General features: G+C 48.7%; 5 protein-coding genes across 5 annotated transcripts in view; 4 read left to right on the top strand and 1 right to left on the bottom strand.

Moving 5' to 3' along the window:
- LOC143955331 (uncharacterized) overlaps positions 1-5836 on the bottom strand; it is a 30631-nt gene extending 24795 nt beyond the window's left edge. The window contains exons 1-4 of the mRNA XM_077465401.1: positions 5828-5836; positions 3707-3826; positions 3258-3617; positions 2985-3126 (exon numbers count right to left, since the gene is read on the bottom strand). Coding sequence (XP_077321527.1) covers positions 2985-3126; positions 3258-3617; positions 3707-3826; positions 5828-5836 — 631 coding nt within the window. The remainder of the gene's footprint in view (positions 1-2984; positions 3127-3257; positions 3618-3706; positions 3827-5827) is intronic.
- Positions 1-21276, top strand: part of LOC143956045 (uncharacterized) — a 296417-nt gene that overhangs the window by 229354 nt on the left and 45787 nt on the right. The window lies entirely within an intron of this gene.
- Positions 1-21276, top strand: part of LOC143955742 (uncharacterized) — a 273000-nt gene that overhangs the window by 228530 nt on the left and 23194 nt on the right. The window lies entirely within an intron of this gene.
- LOC143955992 (uncharacterized) lies at positions 17726-19283 on the top strand. Its single transcript, XM_077466119.1, has 3 exons — positions 17726-17779; positions 18215-18343; positions 18689-19283. The coding sequence occupies exons 2-3, from the start codon at positions 18248-18250 to the stop codon at positions 19037-19039; spliced, it is 447 nt and encodes a 148-aa protein (XP_077322245.1). The 5' UTR covers positions 17726-17779; positions 18215-18247; the 3' UTR covers positions 19040-19283.
- On the top strand, positions 19342-20850 carry LOC143955893 (uncharacterized). Its single transcript, XM_077466014.1, has one exon. The coding sequence runs from the start codon at positions 19697-19699 to the stop codon at positions 20423-20425; it is 729 nt and encodes a 242-aa protein (XP_077322140.1). The 5' UTR covers positions 19342-19696; the 3' UTR covers positions 20426-20850.

The following is a 21276-nucleotide window of genomic DNA, read 5'->3' as shown; positions in this document are numbered from 1 at the left end:
CCGGGCCCCAACCCGCTCCGCCTGGACAGGCTCTATATCAAAAAGACTTGGAAGGCTCCCGTCCCCCAGATGTGGCTGACTTTGAGGCCTTCTGGCCAGAGGGCTGATTTCTCCTGCAATTTTTTCTAAATTCACGACCAGGCCTGTAGCGACGGGCATCTCTAGCGCGTTCTGGATCTGATCTATATTGAGATCTCCTCTGACCCAGGAGACGGCGATCCTGGGGTAAGAACCCCGACTTACCACCTGTAGCGCGTGTAATGGCAGAATCCAATTTATTCCCAAAAAGGGAAGATCCCTCAAAGGGAATTCTGCACCATGCCTGTTTGGAGGCAGGATCAGCAACCCAGGGACGAAGCCATAGGGCACGTTTAGCCGTAACAGAGGAAAGCATAACACGTGCTACAAGGCGAATAATATCAAGGGACGCCTCCCCCAGAAAGACCGAAGCGAGTCTCAGCTCATGTAATGGTGATCTCCTGACCAATTCTTCGGACATACTGCCCAGGGTTGCACCAACTTCATCCGTCCAGGCCTCCATAGCTTTTGATAATGCTGCCAGAGCTAAGGCTGGTTTACAAGCCATACCTGCTGTTATATAAATACGTTTCAAGTCCGTATCAATCTTTCTTTCCAGGCCATCCCTGAAGGACACAGTATCTTCCAGAGGAAGTGTAACATGTCTCACTAGCCTCATCAAGGCTGCATCAATAAGAGGGGCCGACTCTAAGGCCGCGTACACACGCGCGGACTGTTCGCCCAACTTTGTCCGTCCAACAGTTTCAGCAAACAGTCCGCTCAAAATTAGCATGGACGGACATGCCCACACACGACGAACGAACAGTTTGCTGAAACCGTGCGCGATGACGTGAACGGCACGTACGACGGGACGAAAAATACGACGTCCTATACACTGCATTATAACTTTCGGCGTGTAAATCCTTTCTGAGCATGCGCGCAACTTTGTTTGACGAACAAGCCTACACACGAGCGGGCTGTTCGCTGAAACAAGGTTTCAGCGGACAGTTTTTCGGAAATTCCGAAAAACCTTGTCCGTCCAACTGTCCGCTGAAACTGTCCGCTGAAAGCCCACACACGAGCGGACTGTCCGCCCAAACACTGTTCAGCGGACAAAGTTGGGCGAACAGTCCGCCCGTGTGTACGCGGCCTAAGTGTTTCACCTCATCGCTCTTAAATGGGTACATTTTTGAAATTTTCGAAATCAGGGAGTTTTTTCTCTGAACTTTACTCCACTCGTCCATAATAATTTCACCAAGTTCACCCAAGAAGGGGAAGTTTGGGCGCTCCTTTTTGAGATGCTTAAAATATTTCCTCTGTTTAGAGGGAGCTTCTACAGGATCTTCCCATCTCAACGTCTCCTTGACCGCCCTGACCAACTGCGGAACTAAGGAAAAGTCAAAACCGGCACCAGGTTCCAAACTTTCAGTTTCACTGTCAGAAGAGCCGGAAAAAGAGGGATTATGACGAGACGGACCGGGAACCTCTGAATCCGAAACATCAGTGGCTAGAGCCGTACCGGAAGGAGGGATAAACGGTTGATCAGAATCTGTTTTATTCAGTGATTCTTGAACTACTCTCCTGACCAGAGCTTCTACTTGCTGGTCCCCAGCTCCTCTCTCCTTTATGGCTCTAGCATAACATAGCTCACAGAGAGATTTACCCTCTGGGACCTGAGCATTACATCCCCAGCAGGCTCTTTTCTCTGAGCGGCTGGTATGGCAGTGAGAATGACGACCAGACTCAGACCTAGACCTTTCTTTATGTTGTCTGGATGGTGACCTGGTAAGTCTAGAACTTGACATGGAATGGTGATGTTGTGAATCTTTATGTGCTGATAACTGAGGTTCAGACCTGGAAGGGCTGGAAAGAAAAAACATGCAAAACAAAGTCATCCTAATCCTAACCCAAGCAATACAGGCAGAATGAAAGGAAAAAATTCATTCCTACCTGCGGCATAAGGGTTGGCCACTGGGGGGCGGCGATACGTCCATAGCAGCAGACTCAAACAGCTAGGAAGTAAAAATAAATACAGTGCTTACAGAGTATGAAAAGCAGAGTAGCCCCAGCTGATCATGAGAATGAGGGAGACATACCTTGAGAAGACAGAGAGCTTACACCGGGATCACAGCAGAGCTCAAAAAAACATCCCAATCAGATAGCTGTCTCTGACAGCTATTTGAATCTGCCGCCGAGTGATGACGTCATCACGCCCACCGCGCCGTCGTACAGCGCCCGCGCGCATGCGCGGCCGCCGCCATCTTGCCCCGACCGCACCTGTGCAAACCAAGCCTCGGTTTCAAACGAGACTCGGCGGCTGCGCAGAACGAAGCAGGAAGCGGCGAGATGGAACGCAGGAGCGTCCCAGCGCCATAACCAGGAAGACCACAGACAAAACGGTACAAACAAACAAAAACTGCTGCCATAGATAAAATATGAATACATTACCAGTCCCGCACATCACCTGATCCGACCTGGTACTGGGAGCTTGAAGGGCTCATAGTGCATTCGGGGCATCATAAATGGGGGGGCCTCCTGCTAATAGCAAGGACGTTTGGCCAAATTGCCGCTTGCCAGCCAATGGCTGGTTAGTAAGCTCTTCATGGCATCGCATCAAAATTGCCCGTGCCCACCCTGCTAATAGCTGGGTAATTGGGCTCCAGAAGAACCGCCATCCTGAAATCGTGCACAAACCAGCCGGCCTGGATCCAACTTCACAAAACCTTAGTCCTAGGAGGACAAAAAAGGAATGTGGTCTCTGACCAGAAGCAAAGATTTATGGGAGTGGAGTCCTATGAGGTAGGAGAGGCGGGGTTAACCCATACGTAGGCTGCCATGGAGTCTGTCAGGAAAGTAATAATTGATTGACCCTGAAATGCACAATTTCTTCAACTTCTTATAATTCCCCAAAACATTTTACCCCACTACTCCGTGCTGGAGGAATGGATTTAGTGTTAATGACCCACCTGTGCTGATCTCTGTAGGAGTGTCCTCCTCTATAAATGTCCCCGTTATTCCATCCTCCTCCATAGACTGCTGATCATCCCTCACATACCTCTCTTCTTCTTCTGATTTCACCTCAAATTCTATATCCATTGGATCTCCACTCTAAACCAAGAAAATGAGAGAGAAAATATCATCTGTAAGATAGAAGATTTATTATTGTGACATCATATAGAACAAATACACATCCTCTACACAAGTTCTAGATCTAGTTCTAGATTCTCCGTCCCACCAACCTTGTAACAGTGGGGGATGGTGTGACCTTCCTGTGTGGAATCCCGGGAATACAGAGGACGGGGACATCTCTCTGGTGGGTTCCTGGTATTTGGTGGCTCCATCATATCCTTGTGTCCTTCTGAAAACTCCTCCATCACTCCATACTCCTCATCCTCCTCTTTATACTCTTCTTTAATATCAATATTATCATCCTCGAGGTTTCCACTGGGACATCTCTCTGGGGGGTTCCTGTATCTGGATGACTCCACCATGGTGTCCTGGGACAGATCTTTGTGTTCTTCCTCCATCCCCCCATCCTCATCATCCTCCTCTTTTATCTCTTCTTTAACCTCAACTTTAGGATCTCTCAGGTTTCCACTCTGAATATATAATAAAAATGACATCAATGGTAACAATGCAGATAATGTACAGATCCTAATGATACTATCAGTGATTGTTCCTCATCTACCTGATGATGGTGGGGGATGGTGTGACCTTCCTGTGTGGAATCCCGGGAATACAGAGGACGGGGACATCTCTCTGGTGGGTTCCCATCACTGGATCCATCTGTAGGAAACACACACACTGACTGAATACATTGTTTCTATGTGTCTATCAGATGATGGGGGATCTAGGTGGAGCCTCCGTACTGCTCTCTCCTTTACAATAAAGTCTCCTCTTACCCGGTGATGTGAGGGGCGGCTGATTGGCCATCATGGCGTCCTTGTAGAGATCCTTGTGTCCTTCTAAATACTCCCACTCCTCCATGGAGAAATAGACAGTGACATCCTGACACCTTATAGGAACCTGACACACACAATGATACAGTCACCATCCAGACACATCCCTTGTCTGTTACTGGATAATGTCCCAGAATTCCCAGAATCCTCCTCACCTCTCCTGTCAGCAGCTCCATCATCTTCTTGGTGACTTCTAGAATCTTCTCCATGTTGTGTCTCTCAGGTTTTAGGGAGTCACATGGAGGCACTGTGATGGTCATATGATCACCGGACTTCACAAGAGGAAATCTCTGTATTGGGGAACCAATAGGAATATCATGTTAGAATCCCAGAATCCTCCTCACCTCTCCGGTCAGGTCTGTGTTTTATTAATAGAGATAAGAGTGATGTCATGTGACCTCCCAGAATCCTCCTCACCTCTCCGGTCAGGTCTGTGTTTTATTAATAGAGATAAGAGTGATGTCATGTGACCTCCCAGAATCCTCCTCACCTCTCCGGTCAGGTCTGTGTTTTATTAATAGAGATAAGAGTGATGTCATGTGACCTCCTCCCAGAATCCTCCTCACCTCTCCGGTCAGGTCTGTGTTTTATTAATAGAGATAAGTGTGATGTCATGTGACCTCCCAGAATCCTCCTCACCTCTCCGGTCAGGTCTGAGTTTTATTAATAGAGATAAGAGTGATGTCATGTGAACTCCCAGAATCCTCCTCACCTCTCCGGTCAGGTCTGTGTTTTATTAATAGAGATAAGAGTGATGTCATGTGACCTCCCAGAATCCTCCTCACCTCTCCGGTCAGGTCTGAGTTTTATTAATAGAGATAAGAGTGATGTCATGTGAACTCCCAGAATCCTCCTCACCTCTCCGGTCAGGTCTGTGTATTATTAATAGAGATAAGAGTGATGTCATGTGACCTCCCAGAATCCTCCTCACCTCTCCGGTCAGCAGGTAGATGATCTCCAGGGTGAGGTTTAGTATCCTCTCAGTCATGTGACTCCGGTCCTCCTCCATCCTCATTGGTGCCGTCATTTGATCTATACAGGTCTCCTTGTAGACGGATAACTTTGGGAAATGAAAGTAAAAATTATTTGGATGGTATTGGTCACACAATAATATGACGGGAGGGGGAGGGGGGGTAATAGGAGGGTTGCTGTACATTGACAAACTACTCCCCCCCCCCATGGGAACACATTTACTTTGGACATTTACATTTTCATGAACCCTCTTGGCCTGTCGGATCAGAAATCCCCTTTTCTCTGTTGGGTTTCTGAACTGGATTTGATTAGTATTGGATCTGCAGACAAGGAATGATAAATACGATCCTTCCTGTGACTTGTTTGCTCTGAGGCAGAGCTGTGAGGTCAATGGAGGGTCATCGTGATGTCCAGGAAGAGGAACTTCCTACACAAATGGACTCATCTCTAGGTGGGTCTTCTATATGGTCTCTCTTGTTATTCTGGTCTCAGGTGCAATGCCCAGTTCCTCACCTGAAGACTAGGAGGCACAAAAATTCCAAAATTGAAATTTTGCAGCGTGCGGCCATCCAGAATTTTTGTGCATCCCAAGAGGAACTTGCTGAGTTTTGGTCGGAGTTGCCGGATAATCAGGATAATTGCCAGAACTCCCGACTGCAAGGCTCCAATCTCCGGCAGCCTGCTGACTGACAGGAGTGATGTCTCTGCAGTAAGGGAAGGGATTGGATTGGATAACAGGAGGATGCTGCTGGTGGAGAAGAGAGCTATAGGGGAGGAGTCCGTTCTCTTCCCTCCAATGGCAACCCAGTGTGGGTGGGAAGAGGGCAGTGGGGGGGGGGGGGGGTTTGTTCTCTTGGTTTCTAAGTATACTGTCATACCAAAGACATTGTACAGGGTGGTGGTGGGTTCCTTAGGCTCTGAATTCCAGCCCTGGGCAGTGCCAGAGCCTATGTCATGGGTAGGTATCAGACCAACCTACAAGAAACCCAATTCAGACCAAAGGCCACCCAATAGTCAATGCTGCTCAAACAGACCTCCTCTAAGAACAAGTGCCCCGCGTCCTTAACAAATGATGACTCATCAGCTGTCAGCGGGCTTCCCCACAGACAGCTGAAACTTAGACCAAAGAAAAAAAAAAAAACGGCGTGGGGTCCCTCCCAAAATCCATACCGGATCATTATCCAAGCATGCAGCCCAGCAGGCCAGGAAAAGGGAAGGGGACCAGTGACCACCCCCGCTCCAAAATCATAGCAGCCCACAAGCTCTCAACATGGAGGGGTGCTTTGGTGCTCTGCCCTCCTACCCCAAAGCACCTTGTCCCCATCAGTTGGTAAGAAGGTGTAGGCTGCTATCAATTCCTTGTAGGTTCCAGTTCTGTAAGGAAGTCTGAAAATTAAATGCAGGTGGGAGGACCATCATAGACCAAGAGCTCCACCCCTATCTTACAATCCCCTTGAGTCCTACGGCCTCCTTTTTCGACTCTGAGTCCTGCTGTCCAGCAACACGATTAAGAGCCCAGAGTACTTCAGAAACATTACCCCATCATATCCCTTCTAGCCCAATACCCCTTCAAGGTCCCTTAGAGCCCATTAGCTATCCATTATACCTCACAGCCCCTCAACTCCTCTATTTTCCTCAGAACCTTCAGTATTTTCCTCTCTCTGACACCAAGGACTTGTCCCTTGTAGAGGAGCCTTGGCCATGGAAAAGTGTCCTTATTCTACCAGACCCTAAGTAGGAAGGCACTCTTGATGTTCTTGAAGATGTTGTCTAGAGATGTCCCAAAAGAACGACTGCCCGCATAGAAGTCAAAATGTTATTTGGACGTTTGATCTTTGGATCCACAAAGCAGACACCGCAAAACCACACCGGAAACCATCAGATGGAAGACCAGGTGACCGGAAGCCATCAGATGGAAGACCAGGTGACCGGAAGCCATCAGATGGAAGACCAGGTGACCGGAATCCATCAGATGGAAGACCAGATGACCGGAAGACATCAGATGGAAGACCAGGTGACCGGAAGCCATCAGATGGAAGACCAGGTGACCGGAAGCCATCAGATGGAAGACCAGGTGACCGGAATCCAGGGCTGCATTACACAAGTACTGCGAACCTCGAACCCAACTCATCGGCCAATTCCATATAGCGTGGAGACTTCTCCGAAGCCAGACCCTGGCACAACAGCTTTGCTCATTCTGTCAGCGTCTGAGGAAACCAAGGCCGATATTGGCAAAGATTGGACATACGTAGAATATCAACTTAGCCACTTGCTTACTGGGCACTTAAACCCCCCCTCCTGCCCAGACCAATTTTCAGCTTTCAGCGCTGATGCACTTTGAATGACAATTGCGCGGGCATACAACACTGTACCCAAATGACATTTTTATCATTTTTTTCCCACAAATAGAGCTTTCTTTTGGTGGTATTTAGTTACAGCTCGGAGTTTTATTTTTTGCTAAACAAACAAAAAAGATGCAAAATAAAAAAAATAAAAAAAATCATGTTTAATAGTTTGTTATAAAATTTTGCAAACAGGTCATTTTTCTCCTTCATTGAAGTGCGCTGATGAGGCGGCACTGGTGGGCACTGATAGGCATAGTTAAGGCGGCACTAATAGGCACAGATAAAGTGGCATCGATAGGCACAGATAAAGTGGCAACGATAGGCACAGATAAGGCAGTACTGATGGGCACAGATAAGGCGGCACAGATGGGCAAAGATGGGCACAGATAAGATGGCACGGATGGGTGGCATGGATGGGTACCACTGATAGATGGGACTGATGGGCACTAATAGGTGGCTCTGATAGGTGGCACTGCTGGGCACTGATGGGCGGCACTGATGGGCACTGGTAGATGACACTGATGGGCACGGATATGTGGCACTGGGGTGCAGCACCGTTGTTGAGGCAGATTGTGGGCACTGATGGGTGGCACTGTGGGCACTGATGTGTGGCACTGTGGGCACTGATGTGTGGCACTGTGGGCACTACTGGGTGGCACTGATGGGGGGCACTTTTTTATTACAGAGGTGGCACTGGCAGGGGGCAGGTGGGCACAGGTAACCTGGCCGTGATCAGGACTGTTGTCCCGATCACGGCCGCCGGTGATCGGCTCTTTTTATTCGCTGACAGCGCGAGGAGGAAAAATAGCCGATTGCCGGCTCCGTTATATCACATGATCAGCTGTCATTGGCTGACAGCTGATCACGTGGTAAGGGGTCGGGATCGACCCCTTGCTCGGATCCGTGATCAGGCGAGTCTCGTAGACTCGCCGATAACAGAGCGCGCCGCGCGGGCCCCTCAGGGGGCGCGCAGGCCGCTCATGCACGGGACGACGTCAATAGACGTCATCCCGGCAAAGGAGGTCCGCGCTGTAGCCGTCATTTGGCTATAGCGAGGATCCCTAGTGGTTAAGGACCATTGACCTCTTTTTGGAGAGATCTGAGGTCTAGAAGACCCCAAATCTCTCCTCTACCTTTGAAAGCGAAAGATCCAAAAAAAAAAAAAAATTGATCTTTTGCTTAAAAAAAGAAAAAAAAATTACCTCTGCCTCTACGTACGGAAGTGACGTCATGATGTCGCTATGGTCCTCCTAGATCATAGAGGTGATGAGAGATGATCTGGTCTCTGTTTAACTTTATGGCCAGTCGGATCGTTTCTCAGGCTCGTCAGTAAGAACAGGAAGCTCGAGAAACACTGCAAAGCAGCGGGGGTGAAGGGGAAGACCCCTCCCGATGCTTATAAAAGCGATCCAGCGGCTAATCAGCCGCTCGGACCACTTTTATGAGAAACTGAATCGACGGCTGAAGAAAAAAATACCGGGGGTTATGGCTGATACCTTCATCCATAACTCCAGTAAATCACTTCAAAGCCGCAATGTACATATACATATTGCGGTCCTCAGTGCCAGAACAAGGTGACCTAAAGCCTAGGGAGAACATGCCGAACTGTGTCCCCCGAAGATGTATGTTTGTGTGTCAGCAAAAATCCCAACCCCCTCAAAAAAAGCACTAATCTGCATCCTCCCCCCTATTCCTATTCCTCCCAGTACAAATCCACCCCAGTGCAGAAATCCCCCCTCCTGGCACAAATCTTTGCTCCTTTCCCCCCCCCCCCCCCAGCTCAAATCATCTCTCTTCCCATATGCCCCCCGCAAAACAAAAACTCCCACTCTACCCTTTCTTCACAATCCCCTCCAAGCAAAAATCCTCACCCCCAACTCCAAATACCCCCCCCTAGCACAAATACCCCCCAGTCATCCCTTACTCGCATTAATCCCCCCTGAAAAAAACTCCAATCTTAGCACAAATCCCCCCAACCACATTACTTTTTCCAGCAAACCCCCCCCCCCCTCCTCCAAGCACAAATCCTCTTCACCCATCCCCCTTCCCAACACAAATGTCCCCAAATCACCACTCCTAGCACACTTCCCCAAGCTTCCTAAAACAATTCTTACCACCTGACACCCCCCCCCCCTCCAACACAAATTCCCTCTCCCCAATATCCTTAAGGTGCCCCCCCTCACCTCACATGATACCACAGTGCCTGCTGCCCCTCCCTGGGCAGACTTGAAGTGGATATGCAGCGCTTTCCACCATTCTGCCTGATTGTTTCCCGTAAGAGGGGGATTCCTGACACAGAATGATGGCGGCTTTATTCAAGTCTTGAAATAGGAGGGTCTACTATTGGAGGAGCAGAACAGTTTTTGACCAACACCTCCTCAGAAAGGATAGAACAGGGAGAAGAGTTTTAGGCAAGGTGAACGACTTAGATCGAGGTGACCAAGTCTTGTAGATGAAATCATCATTAAAAAAAAAAAAGGGTGGGGGGGGGGGGGGCGGGGTCACACGGAAAATCTTTACAGGACTTTTTCTTCACCTGCAAGTGACATGAGAACCTGGGAATCCATTGAAGTAGATGAGGAATCCTCCATCTTTAACATTTCCTGGACTGCCGTGACCAGCTTCTTCTCACGACCCCGAAGTGGCCACCAGTAGCTCCTCTTCACTATCTGAAGCAGGAAGGGAAGGAATCCACTTCGGAGGTCCAACCTGAAGAACCCACAGAGTTGTGGCAAAACACATCAGGCTGAAGTAATCATCTTAATCGATTTCACCTGACCAATATACCCAAAAGGTACCTCAAAAATTAAAGGACCGCTTTGAAAAAACGCATCAGAAATTTCATTGCAGCAACTCAAAATGGTTCTCAGTAGTTTGTATGGCCCCCACGTGCTTGTATGCATGTCCCTAAGGAGATGACGGATTGTGTCCTGGGGTCTTTCCTCTCAGATCTGGACCAGGGCATCACTGGAGCTCCTGAATAGATTGAGGTGCAACCTGGCGGTGTCGGATGGACCGTAACATAATGTCCCAGAGGTGTTCTATTGGATTTAGGTCAGGCGAGCGTGGGGGGGGGGGGGGGCATTCAATGGTATAAATTCCTTCATCCTCCAGGACGCTCTCCACATGAGGCCGGGCATTGTCGTGCACCAGGAGGAACCCAGGACCCACCGCACCAGCATAGAGTCTGACAACGGGTCCAAGGATTTCATCCCGATACCTAATGGCAGACAGGGTGCCATTGTCTAGCCTGTAGAGGTCTGTGCGTCCCTCCATGGACACGCCTCCCCAGACCATCACTGACACACCACCAATCCGATCATGCTGAACGATGTTACAGGCAGCACAACGTTCTCCACGGCTTCTCCAGGCCCTTTCATGTCCGTCACATGTTCTCCGGGTGAACCCGCTCTCATCTGAGAAAAGCACAGAGCGCCAGTGGTGGACCTGCCAATCATGGTGTTCAATAGCCAATGCCAATCAAGCTCCACTGTGCTGGGCAGTGAGCACAAGGCCCACTAGAGGAGATTGGGCCCTCAGGCCACCAACATTGAAGTCCGTATCTGATTGTTTGGTCAGAGACATTCACACCAGTGGCCTGATGGAGGTCATTTTACAGGGCTCTGGCAAGGCTCATCCTGATCCTCCTTGTACAAAGGAGCAGATACTGGTCCCGCTGATGGGTTAAGGACCTTCTATGGCCCGGTCCAGCACTCCTAGAGTAACTACCTGTTGCCTGGAACCTCCTCCATGCTCTTCAGACTGTGCTAGGAGACACAGCAAACCTTCTGGCAATGGCACATAGTGATGTGCCATCCTGGAGAAGTTGGACTGCCTGTGCAACCTCTATAGGGTCCAGGTATGGCCTCATGCTACCTGTAGTGACACTGACTCGCTTGTTCATGTTTTTATGGACCTTGCTATGTGCACTGGTCCAAATCATTTGGTGGAGGGGGGGGGGGGGTTATGGTATGGGGGGGGGGGAGGGATTTTGATGTGGGGTTGTTTTTCAGGGGTTGGGCTTGGCCCCTTAGTTCCAGTGAAGGGAACTCTTAGCCCTTGTACACACGGTCGGAGATTCCGACAACCAAATCCGTTGGAGTAATTCCGACGGATTAAATCCGGAAGAGGTCCGGAAGTGATGTTGCATACACACGGTCGGACTAAGTTGTCGGAAAATCCGATTGTACATAACGTGATGACGTTATTTTGTTACGACGGGACTACGTTCAGGCTGGTAGCCAATAGCTTTGGCCTAGAAATTTGATCTGAGCATGCGTGGCACTTTGTCCGTCGGAGTAGGCTACACATGATCGGAGTATGTCCGATCGGAGCATTTTGTCAGAAAATTTTACCGGCAGGTCGGAAAAGTTGGTCCGTCGGATATTCCGACGGAAAGAGTCCGATGCAGACCACACACAGTCGGAATATCCGACAAAACGGTCCGATAGGAAACATTCCGACGGAATCTCCGACCGTGTGTACAAGGGCTTAAGGTGTCATCATATCAAGACATTTTGGACAATTTCATGCTCCCAACTGTGTGGGAACAGTTTGGGGACGGCCCCTTCCTGTTCCAACATGACTGCCCACCAGTGCACAAAGCAAGGTCCATAAAGACATGGAGGAGCGAGTTTGGGGTGGAGAAACTTGACTGGCCTTCACAGAGTCCTGACCAACACCTTTGGGATGAATTAGAGCGCAGACTGCGAGCCAGGCCTTCAAGTCCAATGTCAGTGCCTGACCTCACAAATGCTCTTCTGGAAGAATGGTCAAACATTCCCATAGACACCCTCCTAAACCTTGTGGACGGCCTTCCCAGAAGAGTTGAAGCTGTTATAGCTGCAAAGGGTGGGCCAACTCAATATTGAACCCTCCGGACTAAGACTGGGATGCCATTACAGTTCCTGTGCGTGTAGAGGCAGGCGTCACAATACTTTTGGTAATATAGTTGAATTGAGAGGTATCTTAATATAGCGCGTTCTTACCCCGAAGGGTCCCGACGCGCATAGCAGAGTTCCTGGGAAGAGAGGGCCCAGGGACCAGAAGCAGCACAGAGCGGCAGATGAGTAGAAGATAGAGACTACGCAGGAAAAGCCAAGTCTTCAGTACCCCATGGAAGACCACGGGATACAAAGAAATTGAATAGATACATTTCCTTTCAGTGCAACTCTAGTTATAGACATATATTCGATCTCTGATTTAGAAGGAAAAGGAGTTCCAAAAAATGAATAGGATCACCACCTGATCAGAACATGGGCCCAATCCGCACTGCTGTAGAGAGAAACGGCTGTGGTTTTCGGGCAGCTACATTGGAAAGGGACCATCCCCATCCCACCACCCTCCACAACAGCTTAGACCTGTAGGAAATACAGCCAGGGATGTTGAAGAAAAATGGTGCCCTGTGGCCCCATCCCTTTCGACTCCGTTTCACCAGCACCATGTGACTGAGCTCAACGTCAGTACTCACGGGAAAGAAGCAGCCTCTAATCCTCCAGTGATCCGGGTGACGTCGCCTTTAATGCCGCGTCACAACCAAAGGGCCAGGTCCGACCGTTATATACGCATCCGCCAATGTGTGGACCTCCTACAGACCACTCTGTAAGCACAGTCATCACAGCTGACCCCGCCATAGTGGGGAACTGCATGTGCTCTATGGCAGTGCTGGGGGACACTGCCTAAATCTATATGCATCATGCTCTGTCACCCAGCACCGCAGTTGATGGACCATAAAGAAATCCATTGGCTGGAACAAAAAATTCCATCAAACGCAACATAAAAGGAGCAGAGAAAAAAAAAAATTCCTAAGTCCTCGCTCCTGACCGCTAGGCCAAAAAAACTATCACTAGTGTTGGAAATGTGGGGTTTGGCCACCAGCAATCGGTCGACCACGAGATGTGTTTTTAGTTTTGGCTGCACCCAGTGTCCTGCTCCCACAGGTACCAACACTAAACCCATTCATCGTGAAGATCTGGCTGTATCTTCCAATGGACGGAAGAGAAATAATATCTTATTACCTCCTCTACTGCCACTTCCAGCAACGTCTCCTCTCTACTTCCTCCCGACTCACCTCTCACCCAGAACTTCCTGTCTGTACCTGACATCACTTCCTGTCTTCATAGAAACTTCCTGTCTCTATGGTAGAAGTGAGATCACCACCTTGTGGAACTCAGAGGAACTGCAGCCCGAGAAACGTCTCGTAGTGTGAACACGGCCTTGTGCTGTGTGTGTATGTACTGTATATCCTTATAGATGGGGGTCATCTCCACTCCCACCAAGTCCAACAACCTAGTCCAGCCTTTCCCAGCCAGGGTTCCTCCAAAGGTTTCTAGGGGTTCCTTGAGCAATGGACAATTTCTGTCTCCCAGTGACATCAATGATCAGTAAGGGGGCAATCTTCCCACTGATGATACATAGGAAAGGCCCATGGTGACATTTCTGGTTTTATTCCCACTGATGATGTTGTAAGAATGTCCTTCTCCCAATGACCACTGATATAAGGGGGTAATTTTCTCATTCGTCACTAAATTAAGGGACCACTACATTGACCACTCAAATAAGGGGGTCCTTCTCCCATTGGTCACCAATGTAAGGGACCACTACACTGACCACTGATATAAGGGGATCCTTCTCCCATTGGTCAACAATATAAGGGACCACTACACTGACCACTGATATAAGGGGGTCCTTCTCCCATTGGTCACCAATATAAGGGACCACTACACTGACCACTGATATAAGGGGGTCCTTCTCCCATTGGTCACCAATGTAAGTGACCACTACACTGACCACTTATATAAGGGGGTCCTTCTCCCATTGGTCACCAATGTAAGTGACCACTACACTGACCACTTATATAAGGGGGTCCTTCTCCCATTGGTCACCAATGTAAGGGACCAAGACACTGACAACTGATATAAGGGGGTCCTTCTCCCATTGGTCAGCAATGTAAGGGACCAAGACACTGACCACTGATATAAGGGGGTCCTTCTCCCATTGGTCACCAATGTAAGGGCCCACTACACTGACCACTGATATAAGGGGGTTCTTCTCCCATTGGTCACCAATGTAAGGGACCAAGACACTGACCACTGATATAAGGGGGTTCTTCTCCCATTGGTCACCAATGTAAGGGACCTCTACACTGACCACTGATATAGTGGGGTCCTTCTTCCATTGGTCACCAATATAGGAGCCACTACATTGACCAATAGGGGTGAGTTCTGTGTTTAGTTGTCAGAGAGTAGGGATGAGCTGACAGTCCAAACCAAACTTAGGCTCTTCCGGTTCCCTGTTTGGCATCATTAGAGAGCGGAATTTCCGCGATTCAAAACCGCGACAAGATGTGGGATGCGTTTGCGATGCCATCTCTTCTTAATGGCAATTTTGCTGCGACTGTCCCGCAACTAATCGCGGCAAAATCGTGTAAACAAAATGTAAAAAGTAACGGCATCACAAACGCGTGCTGACGCGATTTGGAATTGCCGGCAAGGTGTGAATGGAGCCTTATAGAAGAGATATTTCTACCACATTTATATATGATAGCCTACCACTTTCACCCAAAGAAGCCATGGATGCTTCCAGCTGCTACTATCACTGATGTCATTGGGAATCCCTTCCATCTAAGCAAGCGGGTGGGGATAGGAGTGACATCACCGACCAAATATGGCCACTGGTATTAGGGTCACCACTATCTCTGTTCCTTCACTTACTGTATGTAGATGGTGACAGTTTAGGGAGCCATCATCCGGCTAGTGCTCCTGTCCAGTACTATATACCCCATACTCATTCACGTAGAAAGAAGGTATATGGGGACCTACTAAGTATGATCCTCATCCACAAATGCTTTCCCTGGGGAATCCCCACGTCAGTGCAACCCGCATGTCCTGGGCATGTGAAGTGGTATGGTTCGGGGGGGGGGGGGGTTTGCAAACTACAGCCCACTTCTGCACTCTGTATGGTGGGCTCTATATGATATAGAAATGCCGCATTATATCTGCTACGCATATACGCATAACACCTGGTGATAACACCTGGTGATGTCCTGGTGGGTCTCCCCTGTACACACCCTGTTAATGGTGGGTCTCCCATGTACACACCCTGGTAATGGTGGGTCTCCTCTGTATACACCCTGGTAATGGTGGGTCCCCCATGTACACACCCTGGTAATGATGGGTCTCCTCTCTACACACCCTGGTAATGGTGGGTCTCCCCCTGTACACACCCTGGTAATGGTGGATCTCCCCTGTACACAGTCTGGTAATGGTGGGTCTCCCCTGTACACACCCTGTTATTGGTGGGTCTCCCATGTACACACACTGGTAATGGTGGGTCTCCCCTGTACACACCCTGGTAATGGTGGTTCCCCCATGTACACGCCCTGGTAATAGTGGGTCCCCCATGCACACAACCTGGTAATGGTGGGTCCCCCATGTACACAACCTGGTAATGGTGGGTCTCCCCTGTACACGCCCTGGTAATGGTGGGTCTCCCCTGTACACGCCCTGGTAATGGTGGGTCTCCCCTGTACACGCCCTGGTAATGGTGGGTCTCCCCTGTACACACCCTGGTAATGGTGGATCTCCCCTGTACACACCCTGGTAATGGTGGGTCCCCCATGTACACACCCTGGTAATGGTGGGTCTCCCCTGTACACGCCCTGGTAATGGTGGGTCTCCTCTGTATACACCCTGGTAATGGTGGGTCCCCCATGTAAAAACCCTGGTAATGATGGGTCCCCTCTCTACACACCCTGGTAATGGTGGGTCTCCCCCTGTACACACCCTGTTATTGGTGGGTCTCCCATGTACACACACTGGTAATGGTGGGTCTCCCCTGTACACACCCTTGTAATGGTGGGTCTCCCATGTACACACCCTGGTAATGGTGGGTCCCCCATGCACACAACCTGGTAATGGTGGGTCCCCCATGTACACAACCTGGTAATGGTGGGTCTCCCCTGTACACACCCTGGTAATGGTGGGTCCCCCATGTACACACCCTGGTAATGGTGGATCTCCCATGTGCACAGTCTGGTAATGGTGGGTCTCCCCTGTACACGCTCTGTTATTGGTGGGTCTCCCATGTACACACCCTGGTAATAGTGGGCCCCCCCCTGTATAAACCCTGGTAATGGTGGATCTCCTCTGTACACACACTGGTAATGGTGGGTCTCCCCTGTACACACCCTGGTAATGGTGGTTCCCCCATGTACACGCCCTGGTAATGGTGGGTCCCCCATGTACACAACCTGGTAATGGTGGTTCCCCCATGTACACGCCCTGGTAATGGTGGGTCCCCCATGTACACAACCTGGTAATGGTGGGTCCCCCATGTACACAACCTGGTAATGGTGGGTCCCCCATGTACACAACCTGGTAATGGTGGGTCTCCCCTGTACACACCCTGGTAATGGTGGGTCTCCCCTGTACACACCCTGGTAATGGTGGGTCCCCATGTGCAGACCCTGGTAATGGTGGGTCACCCATGTACAGACCCTGGTAATGGTGGGTCTCCTGTGTACACACCCTGGTAATGGTGGATCTCCACTATACACACCCTGGTAATGGTCCCCCTCCCCTGTATACACCCTGGTAATGGTGGATCTCCCCTTTACACACCCTGGTAATGGGCCCCCTCCCCTGTATACACCCTGGTAATGGTGGATCTCCTCTGTACACAGTCTGGTAATGGTGGATCTCCTCTGTACACACCCTGGTAATGGTGGATCTCCTCTGTACACAGTCTGGTAATGGTGGGCCCCCCATGTACACGCGCTGTTATTGGTGGATCTCCTCTGTACACACCCTGGTAATGGTGGGTCCCCCCATGTACACACACTGGTAATGGTGGATCTCCCCATTACACACGCTGGTAATGGTGGGTCTCCCATGTACATACCCTAGTAATGGTGGGCATACCTCCCAACTTGTTGAGATGGGAATTATGGACACCTATAAGCAAAAATATGCAGGCATATGACACGTCCCTTGCCACACCCCCTTAAAGGGGAATTGTACAAAAAACAAGATTGGTTAAACCCACAAGTGCTTTTCTACCACTACTATTCCTTTATATTGGCTTTTGGAAATTACGAATGCAGCAATTTAGAAATCAGATGAAAGGTTCGGTGCTGGGAAAACCCTTTTTGATAGATAAAAAGTGTATTTTATATACATCTATATAGATCAGACCAAAATGAGGGACAAATGAGGAGGAATGAGGGAGAGAGGGACATTGCTTCAAATCAGGGACAGTTGGGAGCTAAGCCCTACACACACAGCACAAGGCCGTGTTCACACTATGAGATGTTTCTCAGGGCTGCAGTTCCTCTGAGCTCCACAAGGTGGTGATCTCACTTCTACCCAGACAGGAAGTCTCTATGGAAGACAGGAAGTGATGTCAGATATAAATAGAAAGTACCGGGTGAGAGGTGGGTCGGGAGGAAGTAGAGAGGAGACATTGTTGGAAGTGGCAGCAGAGGAGGTAATAAGATCTTATTTTCTATTTACACCCAGTAACCCCCCCCGTCATGTCCGTCCTCTTCCTCCATAGTCACTGTGATGTCTTTTATCTCCAGCAGATGATGATGCACACATATATAGTGTGGAAACCTAGATTACCCCCTTCAGGGGCAGAACATTCCCCCACTTACGGGGCCGGAACATTCTCTTCATATTGGAGATGAATTCTAGTAATTTGTTCCTCTAAACAAACAGCACTGACCATAAATAGACAAGACAATGACCATCCTGACCATACATGGCCTACAAAGGGCAATTATTACACTACTAGGCAGTGTTCCCATAGGGGTAGTAGTTCTTAAATATAAAGTAACCCTCCTATTACCCCCCTCACATCCACATCCTATTATTTTCTGAGCAAAACCATCCAAATAATTTTTACTTTAATTTCTCAAAGTTATCCGTCTACAAGGAGACCTGTATAGATCAAATGACGGCACCAATGAGGATGGAGGAGGACCGGAGTCACATGACTGAGAAGATACTAAACTTCACCCTGGAGATCATCTACCTGCTGACCGGAGAGGTGAGGAGGATTCTGGGAGGTCACATGACATCACTCTTATCTCTATTAATAAAACACAGACCTGACCGGAGAGGTGAGGAGGATTCTGGGAGGTCACATGACATCACTCTTATCTCTATTAATAAAACACAGACCTGACCGGAGAGGTGAGGAGGATTCTGGGAGGTCACATGACATCACTCTTATCTCTATTAATAAAACACAGACCTGACCGGAGAGGTGAGGAGGATTCTGGGAGGTCACATGACATCACTCTTATCTCTATTAATAAAACACAGACCTGACCGGAGAGGTGAGGAGGATTCTGGGATTCTAACATGATGTTCCTATTGGTTCCCAATACAGAGATTTCCTCTTGTGAAGTCCGGTGATCATATGACCATCACAGTGCCTCCATGTGACTCCCTAAAACCTGAGAGACACAACATGGAGAAGATTCTAGAAGTCACCAAGAAGATGATGGAGCTGCTGACAGGAGAGGTGAGGAGGATTCTGGGAATTCTGGGACATTATCCAGTAACAGACAAGGGATGTGTCTGGATGGTGACTGTATCATTGTGTGTGTCAGGTTCCTATAAGGTGTCAGGATGTCACTGTCTATTTCTCCATGGAGGAGTGGGAGTATTTAGAAGGACACAAGGATCTCTACAAGGACGCCATGATGGCCAATCAGCCGCCCCTCACATCACCGGGTAAGAGGAGACTTTATTGTAAAGGAGAGAGCAGTACGGAGGCTCCACCCATCCCCCATCATCTGATAAACACATAGAAACAATGTATTCAGTCAGTGTGTGTGTTTCCTACAGATGGATCCAGTAATGGGAACCCACCAGAGAGATGTCCCCGTCCTCTGTATTCCCGGGATTCCACACAGGAAGGTCACACCATCCCCCACTGTTACAAGGTTGGTGGGATGGAGATTATAAAACAGACTCATGGAGACGATGTGTGAATTTCTATTTGATGTCACAATAATAAATCTTCTATCTTACAGATGATATTCTCTCTCATTTTCTTGGTTTAGAGTGGAGATCCAATGGATATAGAATTTGAGGTGAAATCAGAAGAAGAAGAGAGGTATTTGAGGGATGATCAGCAGTCTATGGAGGAGGATGGAATAACGGGGACATTTATAGAGGAGGACACTCCTACAGAGATCAGCACAGGTGGGTCATTAACACTAAATCCATTCCTCCACCCATACTGCTCACTGATTGGTCCAGAGTAGGGCGGGGGCTGGGTGATATCAGCCTGTAATCCCCTGGTCACTTTCCTGAGCTGTGTTCCCCGTCCTGTATTCCTGGATTTCTCTCCGATAATCTTTGTATTTCTATTTTAGTAGATGGACGGGAGATGAGGAAAACCTCAGAGGATTGTCTCACTTTGTCTCCAGACTGTAAAGTAGAAGATGAGGACATCACACAGTATAGTCCAGGAGAAAACCCGACTACCTCAAATGTCCATCCGGCACCACACAGTGTAGATGGACCATCGTATTCCTCTTATCCCGAGGAACCTCAGACTGTGAGGGCAGGTGCCATCATTCCAACAGATAAGAGGCTTTCCTGTACTGAGTGCGGGAAGTGTTTCTACTACAAATCCAAACTTAATGTGCATATAAGGTCTCACACAGGTGAGAAGCCGTATTCCTGTCCTGAGTGCGGGAAATGTTTTTTAGTAAAGTCACATCTTTCCCGACATCAGAGATCTCACAGGAGGGAAAAGCCATATTTCTGTTCTGAGTGCAGAAAATGTTTTTCACATAAGTGCAATCTGTATAATCATCAGAGATTGCACACAGGGGAGAAGCCATATTTCTGTCCAGAGTGCGGGAAATGTTTTTCACAGAAGTCCACTCTTTCCACACATCAGAGATTGCACACGGGGGAAAAGCCATATTCCTGTCTTGAGTGCGGGAAATTGTTTTCACTAAGGTCATATCTTTTCAGCCATCAGAGAGTGCACACAAAGGTAGAGCCACTTTCCTGTCCTGGGTACGAGAATTGTCCTTCACAGAAGTCCTCTGTTTACAGTCATCTGAGATTGGACATGGAAGAGAATGAACTTTCTTGGTCTGAGTGAGGGAATTGTCCCTCACTGAAGTCCTGTCTTCCTGTACATCAGGGGGTCCCACACAACCCTGGAGGTGTATTAGTGAGTGCGGGAAATGTCTTGTATATGAATGTTGCTGGACATGTGGGGAAGAAGCACCCCCTGATATACACCTCAGATATACTCCATGGCTGATCTTCATCATGGAAGAAACAGTTGATAAGGAGATCAGAGATCACCAAAGACATGGAATGGTTGTACCGTGTCGGCCATTGATAGCAGGAGAAAAATAAAAATGGAGTCCTTACCTCTCATTGGCTGAGTACATTTTGTGGTGTAAACTCTTGCAAGAGGTCTGTTTTCTGAAGTCGTCTTCCAGGACGAAACGCGTTAACCCCGCCACTTAAAAGGCGGTCCTCTAGGGCCTTTTAAAATAAAAATGGAGTCATTACCTCCACATTACCTCTACATTTTGTGGTGGAATATTTCACATGGGGCAGATTCCGTTTCGATCAGCTCACAAAACTCCCGGTAATCAGAGCAGTCTGGGCGCCTGGAAGTAAACGGACTCCGCTTTCTTTTTACACCCAACTGCCCACTGATCCGCTCTACCTAAACGAAAGTAGACACGTTGCAGAATGGAAAAATTCTCCTTTAGTTTCGGATAGATTTGTTATGTTACTAATTTCATTTTGTTAATTTGTTTGGTTAAGTTTAGTTTAATATCATTTTGTATATAAATGTTCAAATTAATTCCAATATTTTGGAACAGTTGGAATTTGGATCGGTTGAAAAATGACCGATTCGAATTCTGTGTGAAGAATAGCTGGTTCTAAAGCAAGGGAAGCCGGCCGCCACCTCCTTAACAACCGATGACTCAG

Source organism: Lithobates pipiens, unplaced genomic scaffold (genome assembly GCF_037356315.1).
Source record: "Lithobates pipiens isolate NorthernLeopardFrog02 unplaced genomic scaffold, aLitPip1_a1.2 Scaffold_35, whole genome shotgun sequence".
Taxonomy (NCBI): domain Eukaryota; kingdom Metazoa; phylum Chordata; class Amphibia; order Anura; family Ranidae; genus Lithobates; species Lithobates pipiens.
The sequence above is the reverse complement of the archived record's forward strand: the minus strand, read 5'-3'. Positions and strand labels throughout refer to the sequence as shown.